General features: G+C 47.0%; 1 protein-coding gene across 1 annotated transcript in view; it reads left to right on the plus strand.

Moving 5' to 3' along the window:
* LOC126536157 (DIS3-like exonuclease 2) overlaps nt 1-20,108 on the plus strand; it is a 330,469-nt gene that overhangs the window by 26,639 nt on the left and 283,722 nt on the right. The window contains exons 2-3 of the mRNA XM_050183033.3: nt 5,017-5,242; nt 15,934-16,253. Of these exons, the coding sequence (XP_050038990.2) occupies nt 5,039-5,242; nt 15,934-16,253 (524 nt within the window). The 5' untranslated portion in view covers nt 5,017-5,038. The remainder of the gene's footprint in view (nt 1-5,016; nt 5,243-15,933; nt 16,254-20,108) is intronic.

Genomic DNA, 20,108 nt, shown 5'->3' on the forward strand with positions numbered 1-20,108 from the left:
CTACTTTTTATTATGCTCATGCGCATGTTTTGTATTCGATGGATGAGTGCGTGACAGTGCGGCATGCTGAGCGTAAATATGGTCGTGAGCACTAATAACTGGTGATGGCATGTGTAGTGTTGGAGGTGAGAAAATACGCTCGCAATCAATGTTTCCGTGACTGCGGGAAGCGCACCAGCATCGGGCGCAGGTGCTTCGCGATGAGCAGAGTCATCTTTCCAACTGCGCGGCACACTGTTGACTGAGGAATGCCAACCGGACCTCCAGTGACTGTTTAAAATGTGCCAGCACTGTAAAACATCACAGCCTTCAGCAACTGCAGCATTGGAGGTACACAGGCTGTCTTCTGTTGTCCCCGCTTACCCGGATAGGCAACATAGCGAGAAGTCGGACAGCATTTTTCGTGAATTTAATTTTTAATATTCGTAAATGGCAATATGTGTCATTGAAAACTTTGTTATTTTGTTAATTTGCCTGTTTATTTATTTTTATTCCCCTTGTAAATTATGGCCATCCTTTGAGTAGTGGAACTGCAGAAATCAAATTTTGGCAACAACAAGCAATACTGCAGTGGATGAAGATAGCATTGTGGACATTGCAAGTAAGGTTTCCTTGAAAGGATGATTGTCTGTGTCAATCTGCTGCTGTTTCTGTGGTAAAATAATTCAGCATTAGAAGAATTGCTGGGGTCTGCATATATATGTACACACACACACACACACACACACAGCGATGACAGCGCGGTAAAAAAAGCTGGTCAGGAAATGTAGTGAGGGTTCTGCCCTGCCAACGCAGACTGTCGCCAATTTACTCCGAGCAGTGTGAGCAGATAACACGGCGCGATGGAGTGTTCGCTTGAACAGTCATACACTATCAACATTTCCGTGAAGCTTGGAAAGAATGCAACCGAAACATTCCTGATGCTTTAAGAGGCCTTCAAGTACGACTGCATTTCAAGGTCACAGTCCGGGAGGTGGCACAAGACGTTCAAGGAGGGCCAGGAGGAGGTCGCCGACGAACCCCGTTCTGGACTCCCAACAACGACCAGAACCGACAAAAACGTGGATTGTGTGCACGAAGTTTTGCGTTCCGACCGTCGATTGAGCATCTGGCAAATTGCTGACACCCTACACATGTTCACATTTGCGGTATGTGGGATAGTGACCGAGGATCTACAAATGCGCAAGGTCTGCATGAAGTTTGTACCAAAAGTGTTGACGGAAGATCAGAAAGAACTTCGAGTTTTGCACTGTCACGAATTGTTGGATTTGATTCAAAATGAGCCGGACTTTCTTAACTGTTGTAACCGGAGACGAATCCTGGATGTTCGAGTTTCACCCAGAATTGAAAAGGCACAGCACAGAAAATCATCCCCCCGCCCCAAGAAAGTGCGGATGAGCAAGGCTCGCATCAAAACGATGCTCGTGGTCTTCTCTGATGCCTGAGGAATCGTCCATTGTGAGTTTCTACTGCAGGGACAAACTGTCAGCTCAGCCTTTTACCTGGAGATGCTCAAGAGATTGAAACGCCAGGTTGCGCGTATGAGAGCTGACATCAAAGACACAGTCAAGCACCATCATGACAATGCCCCCAGCCACACGTCCTTCATGGTTACCAACTTCCTGGCCCAGAGCAACACCCCTGTGGTCGCCGATCCCCCTTACAGTCTCGACTTGGCTCCGTGTGACTTTTTTCTTTCCCCGACTGAATAGAGCGCTGAAAATAAATATTGGGAGACCGAGGAAGACATCCAAAAACATGGTACCGCGTTCCTGAGAGACAGTCTCGTTGAGGACTTTTTCAGGGTTCCTTCCAGGCATGGCAGACACGTCTCCGCAAGTGTATTGATGCAGGGGGAGAGTATTTTGAAGAATTTTAACCATTTGTACAGGTCCACTCAATAAATCTATTTTCCCAGAAAATGCACATTACTTTCCTAATGAACCTTGTATGTATATATTGTTACACACGAGGTGTTTAATGCAGAACCAGATGAATCTGGTTGACAGGCGCGGTTGTTGAAGAGCGGTCTCGCGGCAGCTTGGCTAACGTCGTTCTTCTCTTTCTTTGATCTAGTTGTCTGCGCGGCAGGCGTGGTTCATGACAGCTTGTGACATTTCCCCGCTGGCAGACGAAGCCCGCCGGGCGAGTCAGTCATCTCGTGGGTTGTAACGCCTCAGACGCGCGACGTGTGTCACTTCAGCCTTGGCCGAGCGTCGTCCACTGCTCGTGAGACGTGCAATGCGGTAGTTTACTTCGCTGAGGCGCTCCAGAATAACGTAAGGGCCGACGTAGTGGGCGAGAAACTTCTGGCACAAGCCACGCTTCCGGCGTCCAGAGCCACACAAGGTCACCAGGATCGAAGTAAACATGGCGGTAACGCCCGTCATAGCGTATCTTGGACCGGTCCTGCGATGCTAGGGTGCGTAGCCTAGCGAGGCGTCGCGCATCTTCTGTTCGACATAGGATCTCATCAATTGATTCGTTGTCATGAGCGAAGTAGGGAAATATGGTGTCGAGGGTGTAGCGCGGCAGACGAGCATACAGAAGAAAAAATGGTGAGTAACCAGTGGTCTCGTGTCTCGCGGTATTGAAGGCATAGGTAATGAAAGGCAAGATACTGTCCCAATTCTTGTGTGCTGAATCAACGTACATGGACAGCATGTTGGCAAGTATTCTGTTTGTGCGCTCGACCAGACCATTATATTGTGGATGGTAGGGCGTAGAATGACGGAAGCTACATGAACACAGACGAAGGGTTTCTTCAACCACGTCCGCGGTAAACTGTCGCCCACGATCGCTGATTACTATGCGAGGAGGTCCATGTCGGAGTATAACGTTAGCCAGCAAGATAGAAACTTCTGTAGCTGTGGCCGATGGCAATGCGGCGGTCTCACAATAGCGGGTAAGGTGATCTACGCAAACGATAGCCCAACGATTACCCTTGGAGGATCGCGGGAAAGGGCCCAGAAGATCTATACCAACTTGCTCAAAGGGTACGCTAGAAGTGGGGTTCCCAAAGAGTGTCTCGGAAAACGGAGGAGCTGCAACGTGGCGCCGCATAACGTGCCTGTTCGTCATGTCGCTGGAGCTCCTCGCGGACTATCTGGCGGATGGCGGACGAAAGGTCTGGGAGCGGAGGACTCGTGTCAACACTTGCTACAGTCGTTACATTGGCCAGCCGTCCAAACTTTGGTGTAATTCGGCGAGTCTTCAGCGCCTCGAACGTACGGCAGTGCCGTATCAGTTCTGATACAGTGTGCAAGTTCTCTTTACCAATGAGGAAGTTGTACACGTCTTCCACTATTCCTTTTACCACGTACCCCACTTTATCTTCCTCTGTCATTTGAGGGTTGACGGTTCGGCACAGCTTCAATATTTCTTCTATATAGGTAGTGCAAGTCTCGCCGGGTACCTGAGCTCTCTGGGCTAATGTGAGTTCCGCACATTTCCTCTTTGCGTCCGAGTCACCGAAACACTTTTTGATCTCCTCAACGAAGCGTGTCCATGTAGTTAGCATGTCCGCGTGGTTGTCATACCATACTAACACCGTACTGGCCAAGAAGAAAACACGTTCCTAAGCTGACTGGCAGCGTTCCAGTTATTGTATTGGTTTACCCTTTCGTAATGGGTTAGCCACTCATCCACATCTTCCTCTGCCTTCGCCGAGAACGTGCGTGGCTCTCGGTAGTGCTGGATAGGGACTGGGCTCGCCGAGGCACTGCTGGTGAGGGTATTTTGCTCTGTGGCCATGATTGAGCGCGACGGCGAAAGTCCGGCGAGGCGACGGCTTCGGCGTAGCTCTTGTGCTGGTGGCTCCGTTGTAGGTCGTGGGAGTTACCCCGCACAGCTCCACCAAATGTGACACACGAGGTGTTTAATGCAGAACCAGATGAATCTGGTTGACAGGCGCGGTTGTTGAAGAGCGGTCTCGTGGCAGCTTGGCTAACGTCGTTCTTCTCTTTCTTTGATCTGGTTGTCTGCGCGGCAGGCGTGGTTCATGACAGCTTGTGACAATTTATATATGCAGACTTTGTTGTATTTTTCGCACAAAGGTAATTTACTGTAAATTAGTGCTTTTAACAACTTTTGTGTAATAGCTCAGTCGGCCTACCCTGGGTTGCCCACTTATCTGCATGTGTATCTAAAACTTACTACCTAAAAATTATTGCCATTTGCCAGTGTTTATTTACTTTATTATTTACTCGACCATGAAAGAACTTTACAAGTTGACTGCTGAGGTGAAATTTTCTTTTTATCCTGCTTTTGTTTATCTTGAGCTGCCTAATTGGTTGAGGATGCTCTGACAAAATCAGCAGAACGTACCAGAACTCTCAGCTGATGTATTTCCTCGGTCGACGCCAATGTTGACGGACAGCATGGATGCTGCTCTATTGTGGCAAGTGCTTTTTCTCGCAATGGTTGAAAGTGAAAGCTCTGAATTGCGGCATGAAAACAATCTTTGAATAATTTATGCTCATTCCTCACAGAATTACGATTAAAATTTAGAACTTTGCGAGCTCCTTGTAGCATACTGAGTATGACAGATGACTCTTGCATATCATGAAAAACTGCTTTGAGAATTTTTCCTCATTTGTTTGGGAGAATGTATAAACTTGTGACTGCAAACTTCAGGATTCGAACAAGAGTTAAAATGGGATACCGACTCATAAAGAGAAGGAATCGCGTTTGATGTTGGCAGATGTTGCCTGCAAATGCTCTGGCTGACTTGGAGCAATAACTTTGTGCTATGTGAGCATGAGGGGCATATTTGCTTCAGTCTTATTATATTAATTTATAGCTTATTATTTGCTTTACATGCAATTTTACACTGTTTCGGTGCAAAATTGCATTTTATAGGTAAACTAAATGTAGTTATGTTTTTTAAATCTTTCAATAGAACATACAATGCTTCGTTGAATGAATGTGCCTTCTGACAAGTTAAGCAAAGAATAAGTTACAAAATACCCAGTAGTTAAACCCTCTCTCATTTGTGCCTGTGCATGATTGACGCAGGGAAAGCCCATGAGTGTTTTGCATGGAGAGCGGAAAGGGATCTCAAGAGCTGGCTCTGGACTCTGGTCAGACATCGACAGCGGCAGCTCTGCTGAAGGACGGCCTTGGACAGCTCAGCCTGGGGCCGGCAGACCCAGGGGCCCAGCCAGCTGAGGCCTCTGCCCCGGCTGCAGTGGCCACCTCCAAAGGCAAGGGTGCCAAGAAGGGCCAAGGAAAGAACGCGAAGGTAGGCCACCACTAGTGCTTTCCATTGGCTTGATGGACCAGAGCTCAAAGTGGCCCTGCAATGGACCACTTTGTTAAAAGACTGCTGACAGAAATTCGTGATTTTTTTTTTCTCAAGTTCGCCTCTGAGCGGTGACTCGGAGGCGAACTTGAGGGCAGCTGTAGTTGATGAACTGTTTCATGAAAAACTGGGGGTTCAAGTTAAAACTGTAGAAAAAATTCATCGCATTGGCAAAAAAAAATGTAAACGACCGAGATCAGTTGTTATGAAGTTTTATGATACCAGAGAAAAGGAGCAGGTACTGAAGAACTGCAAAAAACTTAAAAGGATGATCAGTATTAGCAATGGTTGTGCAAAGGAAACAGTAGATGTATGACGGAAGTTGTGGGCAAGTGCTTCTGCCGATAGGGCGAAGGGCGCAAAGTTATTTTTGATCGACGACAAGCTCAAGGTAAACGATAAGCTTTACGTATGGAACCACGAAAACAATGCACGTTTCCCTCTCTAAACCACCGAGATAAGAACAAGCACCGTGCACAAAGGAAAGATGACACGCATGATGATTCTGGTCCCTCAGGCAGTCCCAGCGATTCCCCATGTACTTCAACCCTTTCATAGCTTCAAATCTTGTCACTGAATGCACGCAGTATTGTTAATAAGGTAACTGAGTTAGAATATGTGTTGCTGACGTAGACCCCTCATGTGCTAGTGGTAAGCAAAACATGGCTGAACAGCAATGTACCTAGTCACTGTATAGTGCCACCAAGCTACTGAATGTTTAGATGGGATAGAGACACTTGTGGTGGAGTTACGATTATTGTTAAACAGCACATTGGTGTTGTAATGATTGAATATACTACCTCGAGACGGTTTGGTGCAAAATTACTTACGCGAACACTGTGTATCTTGTTGGCACAGTATATACGCTACCTGCCACTGCACTAGAGTTTTCGGGTAAGCTGAATGATTTTCTATGCAATCATTTAGACCGTAACACCAGACTAGTAATAACCGGGGACTTTAATCTACCTAATATTAAGGGGGGACGCGTGTTGTGGCGACCAAAAATCACGAAAAAACTCGATATTTTTTATTGCATTTTTGGAGTGTACAGCTATTATTGCATCTACATTGTTAATTTCATAATAACATCAGTATTTTAGCCGCAGAGACGCCTTATACGACATGTACTAGCTGAATTTCAGGCAGAACTTGCACTGAAACTGCACTTTTTCCGAAATGCGCGCCTGCTCTTCCACGTGTGCTAGCGTGGACATCTCGGTCTCATCTGAAAGAGGCGACCTTTCCTTTCAAATTCCCGCCAGAACGGGCCCCATTCGGCCATTGGCCACTTAGAAAATGCGCGGCAAAAAAAGGTACTAAAACGCCATCCTATTCGTCACTCGGTGCACTTGACGTGAGCTTGCCTCCCGATTGGCGGAACTGCATGGCCATTGTCTGCTACGCACTTGGAGCCGCGCATTGAGGTGCGCCATCTTGCCCCAGTGTCAATGCGATGTCTGAAACGGAGCGCAAATTTAGAACACGGCACAAGTTTGGTGCGAAAAAAGTGTGACGGACGCTCATCGAAAACTTCAAAAAACGCTGCTCAACACTGCAAAACGCCCAGGACACCGCAACCTCAGCGTCCGATGCCGAAATCGACGATGCAGCAACAACAGGCCTAACGACCGCATCCGCTGCTGCGGATACTGCAACAAGTCCGTCTGCCGCGGACCCTTCGACCATCGCTCGCGTACGGCAAGATACGATCTACCGGCAATCCTCCGAGCTGGAGGAGGAGGAAGCGCAAGCCAAAGCAAAGCTATCGGAGTTGTCTTCTGCTCCAGCGATGGAGAGGAAACGCGAGTTCGTGGGTGACAGTACCGGCGATGCACTTCGCCTGCCTGATGGGACTACGTTTACAATTGTGGATTCGAGTGCCGTGAACACTTCATTAATGTTTGCGAACTGCAACATCTGCACTGGTGCTTTAGAAATCGTCCGAGACGAGCGGGAATACGGACTCGCTGTGAAGCTGCGTTTTATGTGCGCGAACTGTGGAGAGATTGCGTCGGTGTGAAGTTCGCCGCGCGTTCACAGTGTTGAACGAATAAAACCCTTTGCTGTGAACGTTTTGGCTACGCGTGCCATGCAGGCAACGGGGAACCGACAGACTACGTTCAATGACATTTTCTCGTTGATAGGCATCAGCCGTCGGGCGCTTCACACGAAAACGTGGCAGAGCTACGTGAAGACGAAGTTGACGCCAGCGGCCGATCGTGGGGCGCGTAATCTGACGAGTGACTGCGCGCTGTAGGTTCACGAACTTTACGCCGAACTGAACGTAGGTCATACTGGGAACATCGCGGTGTTGTACGACGGGTCATGGATGACCCGCGGTCATACGTCCCATATCGGCATCGGCACTGTGATTGAGTTGTTCAGCGGACTTATGCTCGACTTTGTAGTATTAAGCAATTTCTGTGCTGGGTGCGAGTCGGGGCCTAAGGCGAGTGACCCTTCCTATGGAGCCTGGAAGAATGGCCACAAGTGTCAGAAGAACACTAATAAGAAATCTGGGGAGATGGAGGTGGAAGCGTTCCTCATCCTTTTCAGGCGATCATTGGAGCAGCACAATCTGCAGTATACAACGGTGGTTTGTGACGGGGACAGCCGCAGTTATCTCGCTTTACAAGATGATGAAGTGTATGGGTATTTCCCGATCGAAAAAGAGGACTGCGTGAATCATGTGCAAAAGCGCATGGGGACGGCTTTTCGCAACTTTGTGGCAAGCACAGAGGCCCTGGACATGAGAGTCTTGGTGGAAAGGGCCACTTGACAGCAGACTTGATCTCCAAGTTAACCTCATACTATGGATGGGCTCTGAAGACCCACAAAGGAGACGTAGATGCCACTCGAAATGCAGTGATGGCCACATATCATCACATCACATCAAACGATGATGTGGCTAATCACACTCTTTGTCCATCAGGCCCAAACTCCTGGTGCAAGCAAAATGCTGCAACGGCCAAGGGTGAGCTGGTTCCAAAGCATCCTCGAAAGCTTCCTCCTTATGTTTGTCAGGCTTTACGTCCCCTATATGAACGTCTTTCAGACAAGAAACTGCTGCAACGTTGCCAGCGTGGTAAAATGCAAAATAACAATGAAAGCCTGCACTCAATGATCTGGGCACTGGCGCCAAAAAACAGGCACGCTTCTTTATTCATAGTGGAGGCTGCTGTGGCAGAGGCAGTATTAAAGTTCAATGCAGGCAATGCAAGGGCCTCAAACAACATAATGAAAGAACTATGTCTAAATCCAAGCGAGCAAAGTCGCACCTGCATGGCCGAGAAAGATAGGCGTCGAATGGCAGCATCAGCCAAAAAGCGCAAAGCATCAGAATATTTGCGCCAGTCCCTCAAAAAGTGGCACACAGGGGCTGGGAGTCAGCAGGACTACATGCCTGGTGCTTACTGAGCTGTTCCAGCTGTAAATTTGTAAATAAAATAGGGTTTTGCACGTTTTCTCACTTTTCTCAAAACATATTTTTGAGTCACTTCACTAGACTGTCGGAGTGATATCTCATAATCTAGAACATTTAGAGCACTAATTCTTTCTTTAGCAGAAAGCCTAATCTGCATATTACAAAGTGCTGAGAGCAGAATTTCAAATTTGCGCACATGTATATTTCCATTTTATTAATTTTCTTTTGATGTGGTAGCTTTAGGTCAAGGAATGAATTTTGATCACCTGCAGAATGGCTAATTAGAATCTCATTTGAAAACTTTTTGCAGCATTGCAGTTATTGCACATTATAGTATCTAGCTATGCAATAATATTCACTTTCTGCTGAGCAGTTTTTTTTTGCCATTGTCTCTGGAAACAATAGAGTGGCAGCACTGTCAATCTCCTGAACTAATGGACCTACAAGAAAAATTGTTGCATATTGGAAATCAGCACAAAAAACTAACTAAGCTTGTTTATTTTCATCATATTTGGTCATAAGATGCAGGAAATAATCTCCACAACCCATGTCCCCCCTTAACTGGGACAGTTTACTACCTGGGCACGTAGAAATTTCTAGTAGCGAAAAGCTGCTTCAAATAATGATCTCGCACAATCCAAAGCAACTCGTGAAAGAAAATACGAGGGTAACGCCTGAACCTCGATCATTGTTGGACTTGGTGTTTCTTTCGAGTAAAATAGGTGACTATACAGTGTCTGTGGAAGATGGTCTATCAGATCATAAGATGGTTCTTGTACACATAGTGTCTAGCGCAAGCACTCGTTCCAGCCGTTTATACCTGTGCAGGTTAAGGACTATAGTCAGGCACACGACATATGTATTCTTGATTTCTTAGAATTGTCATTTGACCAGTTTGAACTTGTCTGTGATTGTGAATCGGTAGAACTATGGCAGCGCCTCAAGAAAATCATAAGACATTGTGTTGATAGTTTCATCCCAACTTGATTAAAAAATATAAAATGACGGAACCCTTGGAATAATCGACATATAATTCATATTAATTGCAAAATAAAGCGCTGTGGGAGATATGGGGTTCTCCTCCGTACTCTTGGGACAAAGGAACGACAACACAGTAGTGCAAACAGTCACAAGGGCATTTATTGTACCTTTCATACATCAATGCCAGCTAGCCGAGTTGCTATCCCCAAAACATGCCGATGGGCGCACGACAAATCTAGAAGTCCGACTTACCGCGACCGCATTGCGAGCGAATATGTTCGCCCCATGCTGGATCCCAACGCCTGGTCGTTCGCGTGTTCGGTCACGCCAACGGTTGTGCGTTCGAAGGAGGCCACGCGAGGCGGTCTCGCAGAAGCATGGTAGCAGCGTGCGCGGAATGTCCACGCTGTTCGCCGACCCGCCGGGAAAGAGCCGAAGCGCCTGTCTCCCGGCGCCCAAGTAACCCCGCCGCAGCGCAACACTAGCGCCATCTCTCGCACTGCGCTTCAACCACTCCGACCGCCGCGGGCACCAGGTCACGCGACAGGCGAAGCCACCCTGCGGGAGACGAGCTATGCGGGAAAACTAGATCTCAGGGGAGGCGTGAGAGTCACGCATCCCCACATCCCCCCAACCTTAAATCACTACATATTCCGGCGAAACATTTCACACAGTCTAACATCAACACGTGCTTCGCGAACAAGGTGGTACATGCAACAGTGGCCGCGCCGGGGAAATGTCCACACGCTGTCCGTAACATGCGAGCCGACTGTCCTTGGGGTACACCGCTGGCGTCCGCCGGTCACAGCAGCAGCTTTGCAGACAAGATGGCACGATCCCAGGCCAGGACTCCGGAGACGACGACGCAGTAGTCGGTACGAGCAAGCGTCGCTCGCGCCGACGCGCCCTGCTGGCAAGAGCCGCCGTAGCTGTCGGTGACTGCCGGCTCTTTTGTCCGCCGCCGAGGGTTGTGAGCTGGATACAGGAGGCCGCCGAAGTCGCCGCGCCGAACTGGCCACAGCATCACCATCGCCCGGGGTGGCTCGATCGTAGTCCGGAGCAGCAGCGCAGACGATGTGCAGGTGACAGCAAGCCAGGGGTGACTCCATTCACGCTGTGTACACTTAACACACTTGGCAAACACTAAAGTAGTGCAAGGGAGAGGAATTCTGCATGCGCATCGCCCACGTGGTACGATGTTCAACTCGGCTAGCAAAAGATCGGGCAGCTACTCAGATGCTAAGTTCACGTGAACGAAGCTCGCTTCCTTGAGTCGAACGAGTAATTTCAATTCGTGCGAGGCTAAATAGAATGAGGGAAGCAACTTGCAACACCTCAATGCCACGGTCCAACAGGTTGTGTCCCTCCACGTGCGACAGGCAGCTTTGTAAAGCCTTAGGCCTAAATCGTCGCTACCCTGACAACAACCGGCATCCAAAAACAACACCCAAAATGGGCGCAAAACAGGCAGCCGCGAGGAGACGTTAGCTCTGTGAGGTGGTCCTACTCCGCTCGGTGCACACAGCAACCGAGTTGATGGCGCCCACCGTCCCAGACGGTGTCGGAGTGCCCGGTGCCAGACCGCAATACCAGTCAGCCCGTAGTGGCACCGTGGCCCGCGGCCACCCGGCTCCCAGAGCCGCAACTTCATCCGAGTCAAAGAGATAGAAGAAGCTATTTACATCAGAAATTCGGACCACCCACGAGGCTTCCGTACTCACTCGCTTCAGGCTTGCCACTGCTCCGCGGGCTCTCAGCCTCGCTCTCCCAGGATGCAGACCACGTGGCTCTCGTACCAACGAATGCCATTAAAGAAAAACACTTGCGAAAAAGGCTTAGCATGTTGACATGTTCAAACACACTACAGCCACCGCCGCCTCGCTCAAGAAAGCACGCCGCCGACGCTAGCGATCAAAATCCACGCTAGGCCTACGCTTCGGTTCAAAGGTCTTGAACGAAGCAACACTTAAAATTATCGTCCGATGTCCCAAGAGCCCCACGTTGGGCAGCCAGATGTGGGAGATATGGGGTTCTCCTCCGTACTCTTGGGACAAAGGAACGACAACACAGTAGTGCAAACAGTCACAAGGGCATTTATTGTACCTTTCATAGATCAATGCCAGCTAGCCGAGTTGCTATCCCCAAAACATGCCGATGGGCGCACGACAAATCTAGAAGTCCGACTTACCGCGACCGCATTGCGAGCGAATATGTTCGCCCCATGCTGGATCCCAACGCCTGGTCGTTCGCGTGTTCGGTCACGCCAACGGTCGTGCATTCGAAAGCGGCCACGCGAGGCGGTCTCGCAGAAGCATGGTAGCAGCGTGCGCGGAATGTCCACGCTGTTCGCCGACCCGCCGGGAAAGAGCCGAAGCGCCTGTCTCCCGGCGCCCAAGTAACCCCGCCGCAGCGCAACACTAGCGCCATCTCTCGCACTGCGCTTCAACCACTCCGACCGCCGCGGGCGCCAGGTCACGCGACAGGCGAAGCCGCCCTGCGGGAGATAAGCTATGCGGGAAAACTAGATCTCAGGGGAGGCGTGAGAGTCACGCATCCCCACAGCGCTTATGCAAAAGGCAAGGTATCTCCGCTGAGGTGTCTAAATTGCCAAGGGCATTGAAAACGGCACTGAAGGAATCAAAAGAGCAGTTCTTTAACCAAACATTAAGTACCTTTATGAAAACATCACCTAAAAAATTCTGGCTTTATCTGAATGACAAAAAAAAACAAATAAACAAGATCCAAGTTAACAATGTAATAGTAACGCAAAAAGCAAATATTGCGAGTCATTTTCATAATTTCTTCCAATCAGTTTTTTCAGCACCTAGCACCAATTCTGCAGCCACCTGTCTGCCGTTTTCCTTTTCATGTGGGATGGAAAATCTTGCCGTCACTCAAGCGGGCGTGTTTAACCAACTGCTACTCTTAGATTCTAAGAAGGCTAGTGGGCCAGATAGAATACCAACCCAATTTCTAAACCGATATGCGGAGTGGGTGTCATTTTTATTAAATGTAATCTTTGTGAAGTCATTGCAAACTCACTCGTTGCCACAACACAGGCGTTGCACAATCATAACTCCTGTTTGTAAAAGCGGTAACTGATTGCTAATAAATAACTATCACCCAGTTTCCCTAACTAGCATCTGTTGTAAAGTCTTAGAGCATATCATAAGTAAGCATATTGTCATTTGTCTTGAAAATAACGACTTTTTTTTATCAGCACCAACATGGTTTCCGAAAGGGGCTGTCTACAGTAACCCAGCTCATAGAAACTATTCATGATCTTACTTCAGCTATAGGCGCCCAAGAGCAAATTGACATCATCTGCTAGACTTTGCTAAAGCCTTCGACAAAGTTTCACACCATAAATTAGTTTCCAAGTTACATAAAGCAGGAATAAATGATACTATTCTAAAATCGATTGAAGCCTACCTACACAATGGCAGGCAGGTTCTGCGGGTGCACGAGTGCTTGTCCCCTCCGTTAGAAGTGCTTTCTGGTGTCCCCCAGGGGTCTGTTTTGGCCCCATTGCTGTTCTTGGTTTATGTTAATGATATTAGAGAGATTGTTGAGTTCCCTGTAGAATTGAAGCTTTTTGCTGACGATTGTTTAATTTACTCTACCTTAACGCACATCGACGACGAAATTGGAATTAATTAGGTCCTTCATTCCTTTCAGCTTTGCTGTGAAAAATGGGACGGAAATCAATTACAACAAATCGACTTTTGTACATGTTACTAACAAAGAAAGTGTGGCACCATTCTTCTACAACATTGCAAGCAACAAACTAAGAAATGTAGATACATTCAAGTATTTAGGGGTCACATATATTTAGTTTCACATATATTGATAACCTATGCTCGACAGCTTTACAAAACTGTGTTCACTGAAGAAAAAGCTGGAACATGCAAGGAAGGATGCCAAATTAATTGCTTATAAAACTCTCATACGTCCATCTTTAGAATACGCTTGTGTTGTCTGGAGCCCCCACCAAAAAGTTTTAATAGACAAACTAGAAAGAATCCAGAGAATGGCTGCTCGTTTTATTGCTTCAAGTACCGAAGGACTTGGTAACAACAGTTCTGTGTTCGTATGGGCTTGAGTTGCTGGCAACCCGAAAGAAGAAAGCCAGACTTAAAATTTTTTTTTTTTTTCAATTACTTCAAAGGCTTTTGAAGATTAAAAAAAAATAAAAATATGCCCAGTTCCCTGCAAATCGTAGTGAGAGAATAAATCACAGCAGAGCTGTTAAGTGTTATAACACACGTGTTGATGTTTTTCGTTATTCTTTTTTCCCGGATATAATTGAAATGTGGAATGCCTTACCTGATCTTGTTGTAGATCAGACAGATGTGCACAAATTTTAATGCTTAATTGATATTTTGTGTCGTGGGCACCCAACCTGATTCTATGAAATATCAAATTTGCTTGTGTTCTACTATTTTCCCTCCCTGTAACAAGCCTCAAGCGAGGGTTAACAGTATCAATAAAGAAGAAGATGCATCTATGAGTGACGGCATGCTTGGCGCAGTGCCAAGCGTGCTATCTTATCACAGTGTGGAAGCACTGCTGCCTGAAATATGTGCAGTCATATGATGCTTGCCTCACGAAAGTTAATGTATGCTGGAGAATGATCGTCCGAGAATATGGCCCAAGTTTGCCAACACTTTGCCATGCACAAGTACGCTTGCCTTTCACCTAAATAGCCTGTGGCCACGATTCTTTAGCAATGCCTTTTATGCTATTCCTTTTCACATTTTTCGTGCTTCGTCAAGGGTCAGAGCGACACTCCGCCTGTGTTATCAATGGGATCAGCCGACTACGAGTGGTAAAAAGAGGGAATGGAACTTGCATGAAAAATAGCTCAAATAGGAAATGCAGCCTTTAGACCTTAGTGACTTGGCTTGTCTCTTCTTGTGGTTTGGGTGCAGCCGGTGAGCACTATTAGATCGGCGAGATTTTGTTAGTTTCCATTTTGCGGAGGTGCTGGCAACATGGCCGACTATGTAGGCAGCACGTAAAAATGAAACTATGGCTATTTCTGCCTGACTCAGAGCCTCACTGCACAATGCATGATAGAAATCCCTTTTTTTTTTCTTTTTTTCTTTCTCATTTCTATTGCTCCTTCCGTGGAGCAGTTTAGCTTTGTGCCACTTTGCCAGGGAGCAGTTTCCTTTTCTTGTTCTTTTTTGTTTTCTTCTTCTTTCTTTTTTGTTGGTGTCCTGTGGATGACCCGCCAGGACTGTAATCCCCTCTGTGTGGAATCACCATTGTTGGCGGTCACTGCAAAAGTTAATCTTAACCGTAGAGTGTATGCGGAGCAGTTCTTAATAAGGAGGAGGAATAAGTGAATCTTTTTTACAGTGAGTGTATGAAAAACCAACCAAATGTTCCCACATTGTTTGGTATATTCGTGAATTCGGATTGAGTTCGTCTTATCGGGAGTTTACTGTACATGTAAAGTGCAGAAATGCTTTTCTGAGAACCCATGGACTGATTTTAATAAAATTTGTTGCATTTCAGAGAGAAAGTTAAACTCTAGTGACTGGAAGAAGCCAAATTTTGATTTAGTGCCTGAGTTTCTTACATAAAGATTACCCGAAATTGGTAAACTTAAATAAATTGAACCCTGAAGTTTACAAATTCGTAGCTCTACACTAAACAGACATGTTGCAGTCCTTTAAAGTGCTGTAAAGTTGCAGCATCTAAAGTGGGCCAACTCAGTGCATGAATTTACAGCTTACGTGTATTTGTTGCAATTTCTAAGAGTTTTGAAAAAGTCCTACTCACAATAGTCTTGAATGCACCTACTCACAAATTAGTAATATACTTCACAGGGGCATATAATATATCAATTGTCTGCGTTAAACGTAAATATGATTAAATGAAGGTTCAGATTTGTGATATAATTTTTCATTGCTGAACTACAAAGTTGTAAACTTGATAGTTTCATTTTTCTAAATATTACGACTTTCAATAATTGTATAAAGTAATTGGTGGCCTAAATCGAAATTCACTCTAGATTCACTAGCTTTTCACTTTTTTCTTTTAGATGCAACAAACGTCATCAAATTTGGTGCAACGGTTGCCGTTACTTTTTTCAGTCTTTTCCCATATATTAAGATAGGAGACCCAAAGCTAAAGCTTCCTCTTAATTGCATTAGCATTTTTGCTAATGAAATGCATCTGGAAATTGGGCTCACCTGGTCATGCGTGTGTGCAGGCCAAGCGTCAACAGCTGTGCCTGGCAACGTGCGAGCAGGGTCGGCTTTCTCTCAGCGACCCAAGCAACCTGCGTGCCAATGCCTCCTCTGCTGCAACAGCGGCACGGTCGCCACTCGCCGGCCGACACCCGTCCGTGCCAGTGAGTGCCAGCCCTTCGTCGTCCTCGTCGGGAGCCGCCTCGTGGGGTCCCACTCGAGACCGGGCAGCCTCGGATCCACGGCGAGGAGGCGGATCGGCCTTGTTACCGCCAGCGCTCAAGGCACAGCACGCGGCCCACCGCTGCAAGCGCACGGGGGGAGGCCCACCTCCTGGAAGCAGGTGGGCATGTAATGGCGGTGGCCGCAACTACAGGGACGCGTGGAAACCTCGCACGGAGCTCACCTGTAGGCCGACTGATGTTTGCATGCTATGCGTTGGTTGTGATCTATAGTCGGTAGGCCGACCACATTTACCCAAATCTAGCGCGCACCTTTCTTTCGAGAAAATGGGTCCGAAAATTGCCTGCATGTTACAATCGAATACGAAGCCGAAACCGCAGGCGTGACGTTGGTGGCAGCCTACCGTCACAGGCATCAGACATTGCACCATCACAAAGATCTGGTTGCCCAGATGTAAGCTTAACAGTTGTGTTTTGGGCCTGTGTGTGTGCGTGTCAACCGGCAACAGAGACTCTCAAGTAATCACGGTACGCATCTTAATTGTCTTCTTCAACGTGCCACGGAATAGCACAGGAGCATGTCTGCTTCACTAAAACTGTTACAGAAGTTTTACAGGCTTTGTTACGATGCACGTCGGCAGCACACACACCTCCGGCGACTTGTAGCAATGCAAGTTCAAAGTTCGCGCCTGTCTTTTCCGGCGAGCTGATTGGAGGTGCAAGGAGAGATGATGGCACACCAACATGGCTGCATTTCCAACTTCAAAAATGTGATGTCAAGGCCTCTCCTATTTTGTTTCTTTCCTCCATGGAGGAGGTGCTGCTCTGGCACAGCGCTGAAATAATGTTCATGTTGCTGTGGCTTCACCCTTCCAAGCGCCCTTTGCGTTTGTGCTTGGAGACTGTTCTGATCTCCGAGGCTCGTTGTTCTGCCGGGCTGACGTGCTGCTGTGCTTGCGGGGCGAAAAGTGGAAACACCAAGTGTTAGCCAATACGTACGCAATAAGCTGGTACTGTGTGTGCAGATACAAAACGCATTATGTTCAATGGCCGCTGAGTTGGAGATTTGACTTTACTACTTTTAAAATGAAACTACTGTTTAAGCGAGTGCGGTTTAACGAGGTTTTATACTATACGCATTGCACAACGGCGTCCAGTTCCCTTAAGTCAGCTTTGTCGCAATTTGTTGCACGGTAAAGCATACAAATGTCGTGAAGACGTTTTTGTATTGCTTCCATTGCGTGGCGCAGGCAATTCTCAGCGTAATTTTCTTGTAAAAAAAAATTATAAGCCATTCCACTCTGTGAAGGTGGATGACCAACAAAGCTGGGGACGTATTCTGAAGTGATCCACTACGGTGATGCTATCCCCGAGGCAATAGTGTCGCCGTCAGGTGCTCTGATTGGCTGGTTGAGCAAAATCAGGTGACATGGTGCTGAGCCATCCAATCAGCTCATCTGATTTTGCTAAAACAGGCAACCAGTGCGCACCGATTGCAAAGGTGTGACCAAGGCAATAGTATCGCCGAAAGTGATCGTTTCAGAATGCGGCCCCTGTTTAGCACATGACACAGAGATGACACAGAATTTTGAGCAAAGGTATGGACACATTTATTGTCCTGATCGGTGGTCATCGTGACGATAGGTTGCACACACATTCTTGCATTACCTCTGTTATTAAATGCGTAAGCATTTCTGTGCCTGCTCAATGAGAAATTTGTCTGTCACATAAGGCAATGCATGGCTCATATCTCTTAAACAATGGCTCATACATACCCCCGTAAGCTTGAAGAAAAAAAATTATCTACCTGAGATTCTACTGATCTTGAAAATGCATCTATTGATAACTAATCTACTCAAAATACATATCCAAGTGACAAGACGTGTAAGCTTTTGCATAGAATGAAGTGATTTTGCATCAAATTCGGGAGCTGAGTTTTTACACATGCAGATCGGTTGACGCACATGAAAAATCCATGGAACCCTAGCCATAAACGACTTCACTGTAAAAAAAAAAAGAATGAAGGCGAGTATTAGGATTCGTTAAGTTGTGTAATCAGACATGGGCTACGGTTATTGTCTGAAAATCTTCCCAGGGCATGCTGAAGATAGGCATTTTCTACAGTAGATGATGTCTGTTCAACACATTCACTGTCTCCCGAAGCTCCGTCCGAATATGCTACCACTATTGGAGTCACTTACAGGTCAGGAGCGTGTGTGCCGACTGGTCAAGTTCAAATTATCTGGTGAAAGCCAATTTAATATTCACTGGTATTGATAGCGGGTTATAGCTTGTTTTTTTTAGGACTCCGTCATGTATGCTGTGTGCTTAGTGAAGTTATTGCTAAAAGAAACTCTGTGTGTATAAGAAATATAACGAAATGTTGAACTTCATTAAGCATATAAGTCATTGCTATGCCCTCCCCATGCAAGTGCCACTGACATACTCGAGAAACTTCATTTTCCATAGGGCGAAGTCAGGCATGACATACCTTATAAGCGGGGCACCACGAGTTTTCTTTCTGCGCCATGAATCAAACAGCAGGTGTGCAATCGCTCAGCCACTCAAAACATTTTTGCCCCCACATCTGCGAATGCATTTTAATCTGCACTGCAGTAGGTAACCAGAAAACCATTCCCAAATTAACTTATCTGATCAATGCTGGTGACAACGATAACGCAGTCGGAATCAACCACCGTAGTCTGAGCAGGTCGCAAAGAGGTATTTTCTGCTCACACACACACCCCTATTGCTGAACAAAGTTGTGTAGTGAGGACTAGAACATAAACAGTAAAAGCAAACATCAGGCTGCTAGATTTGTTGCCTACAGCCGGTAAGCTTGCACACAGTATGATTGCAATGCAGACGGAATGGGTAAATGGAAGGTATATTGGTATACCTACACTACCTTTGTTGCTTTTATTTATTTATTTGTTTATTTATTTATTTATTTATTTATTTATTCGCGTTTGCTAGTTGGAATCGGTTGGCACTGGGCAGGGGTAATTGGAGATCGCAAAGAGAGGCCTTCGTCCTGCAGTAGACATAAAACAGGCTGATGATGATTATTATTTTTTTATTTATTTTGAATACTGCTGCTCTCAACTGAGAGCATAGCAGGAGGGCAACACAAAATTTTAGTCGTACAGTCGACTCCCGATAATTTGAAGCCGCTTAATTGGAATTTTCGGTTAACTAGAAGTGAAGAGCTGGTCCCGTCAGTTCTGCATGTAATCCTATGGAAAAAATCCCTCGATAATTCGAAGTCCTCATCCAGTAATATTGTTTAATTGGAAGTTAATTTTCAGTCGGGATCCGCCTGCCGCCAGAGGCACCAGTGTCGCTGTATGTATATATATGACTGTATGTGGCAATAAACGGGGGATTGTTTGGTTGCTAGCAGTTCGTGTACTTGGGCGGCACCCGCCGCTACAACATTGGCGACGAGGATGGCATCATTTCGGGGGGCGTGACTTTCGCCGCTTGCTTTCCGGCGCCATGAGCATTTCTGGACTCGCGCCGCCGCCGCCATTCCTGCCTGTGCCTGGTCGACCTGCTGCTGCGTGGCCGCAATGGTTCCGCATCTTCGAGAACTACCTGCTTGCTTCGGGGGCCTCTGACTGCACGCCGGATCGTCGCAAAGCACTACTTCTTCACAGCCTCGGCGTAGAAGGTCAGCGCATAGTTTATACATTACCACTTCCTCCATCGTTGGACAACGTCAAGCTCGGTGAGCAAACTGCTACTGAGAAAACGTCGGAAGATAGCAAGGGCACAGGCGACACAAGGCCTGAAGTATCGTCGTACGATATCGCAGTCGCCGCTCTGCACGCTCATTTTTCGGCAACAAGCAATGTTGTTGCCGAACGGCATCGTTTCAGTAGGCGATTTCAGCAAGCTGGTAAATCAGTGAATGAGTAGATCACTGCATTGCGGGAGCTTTCTGCTACATGCTCTTTTCCTGTCGAAGAAGATTCGCTGCGTGACCAGTTCGTTGCTGGTATTTCGTCTCGGAG

Source organism: Dermacentor andersoni, chromosome 3 (genome assembly GCF_023375885.2).
Source record: "Dermacentor andersoni chromosome 3, qqDerAnde1_hic_scaffold, whole genome shotgun sequence".
Taxonomy (NCBI): domain Eukaryota; kingdom Metazoa; phylum Arthropoda; class Arachnida; order Ixodida; family Ixodidae; genus Dermacentor; species Dermacentor andersoni.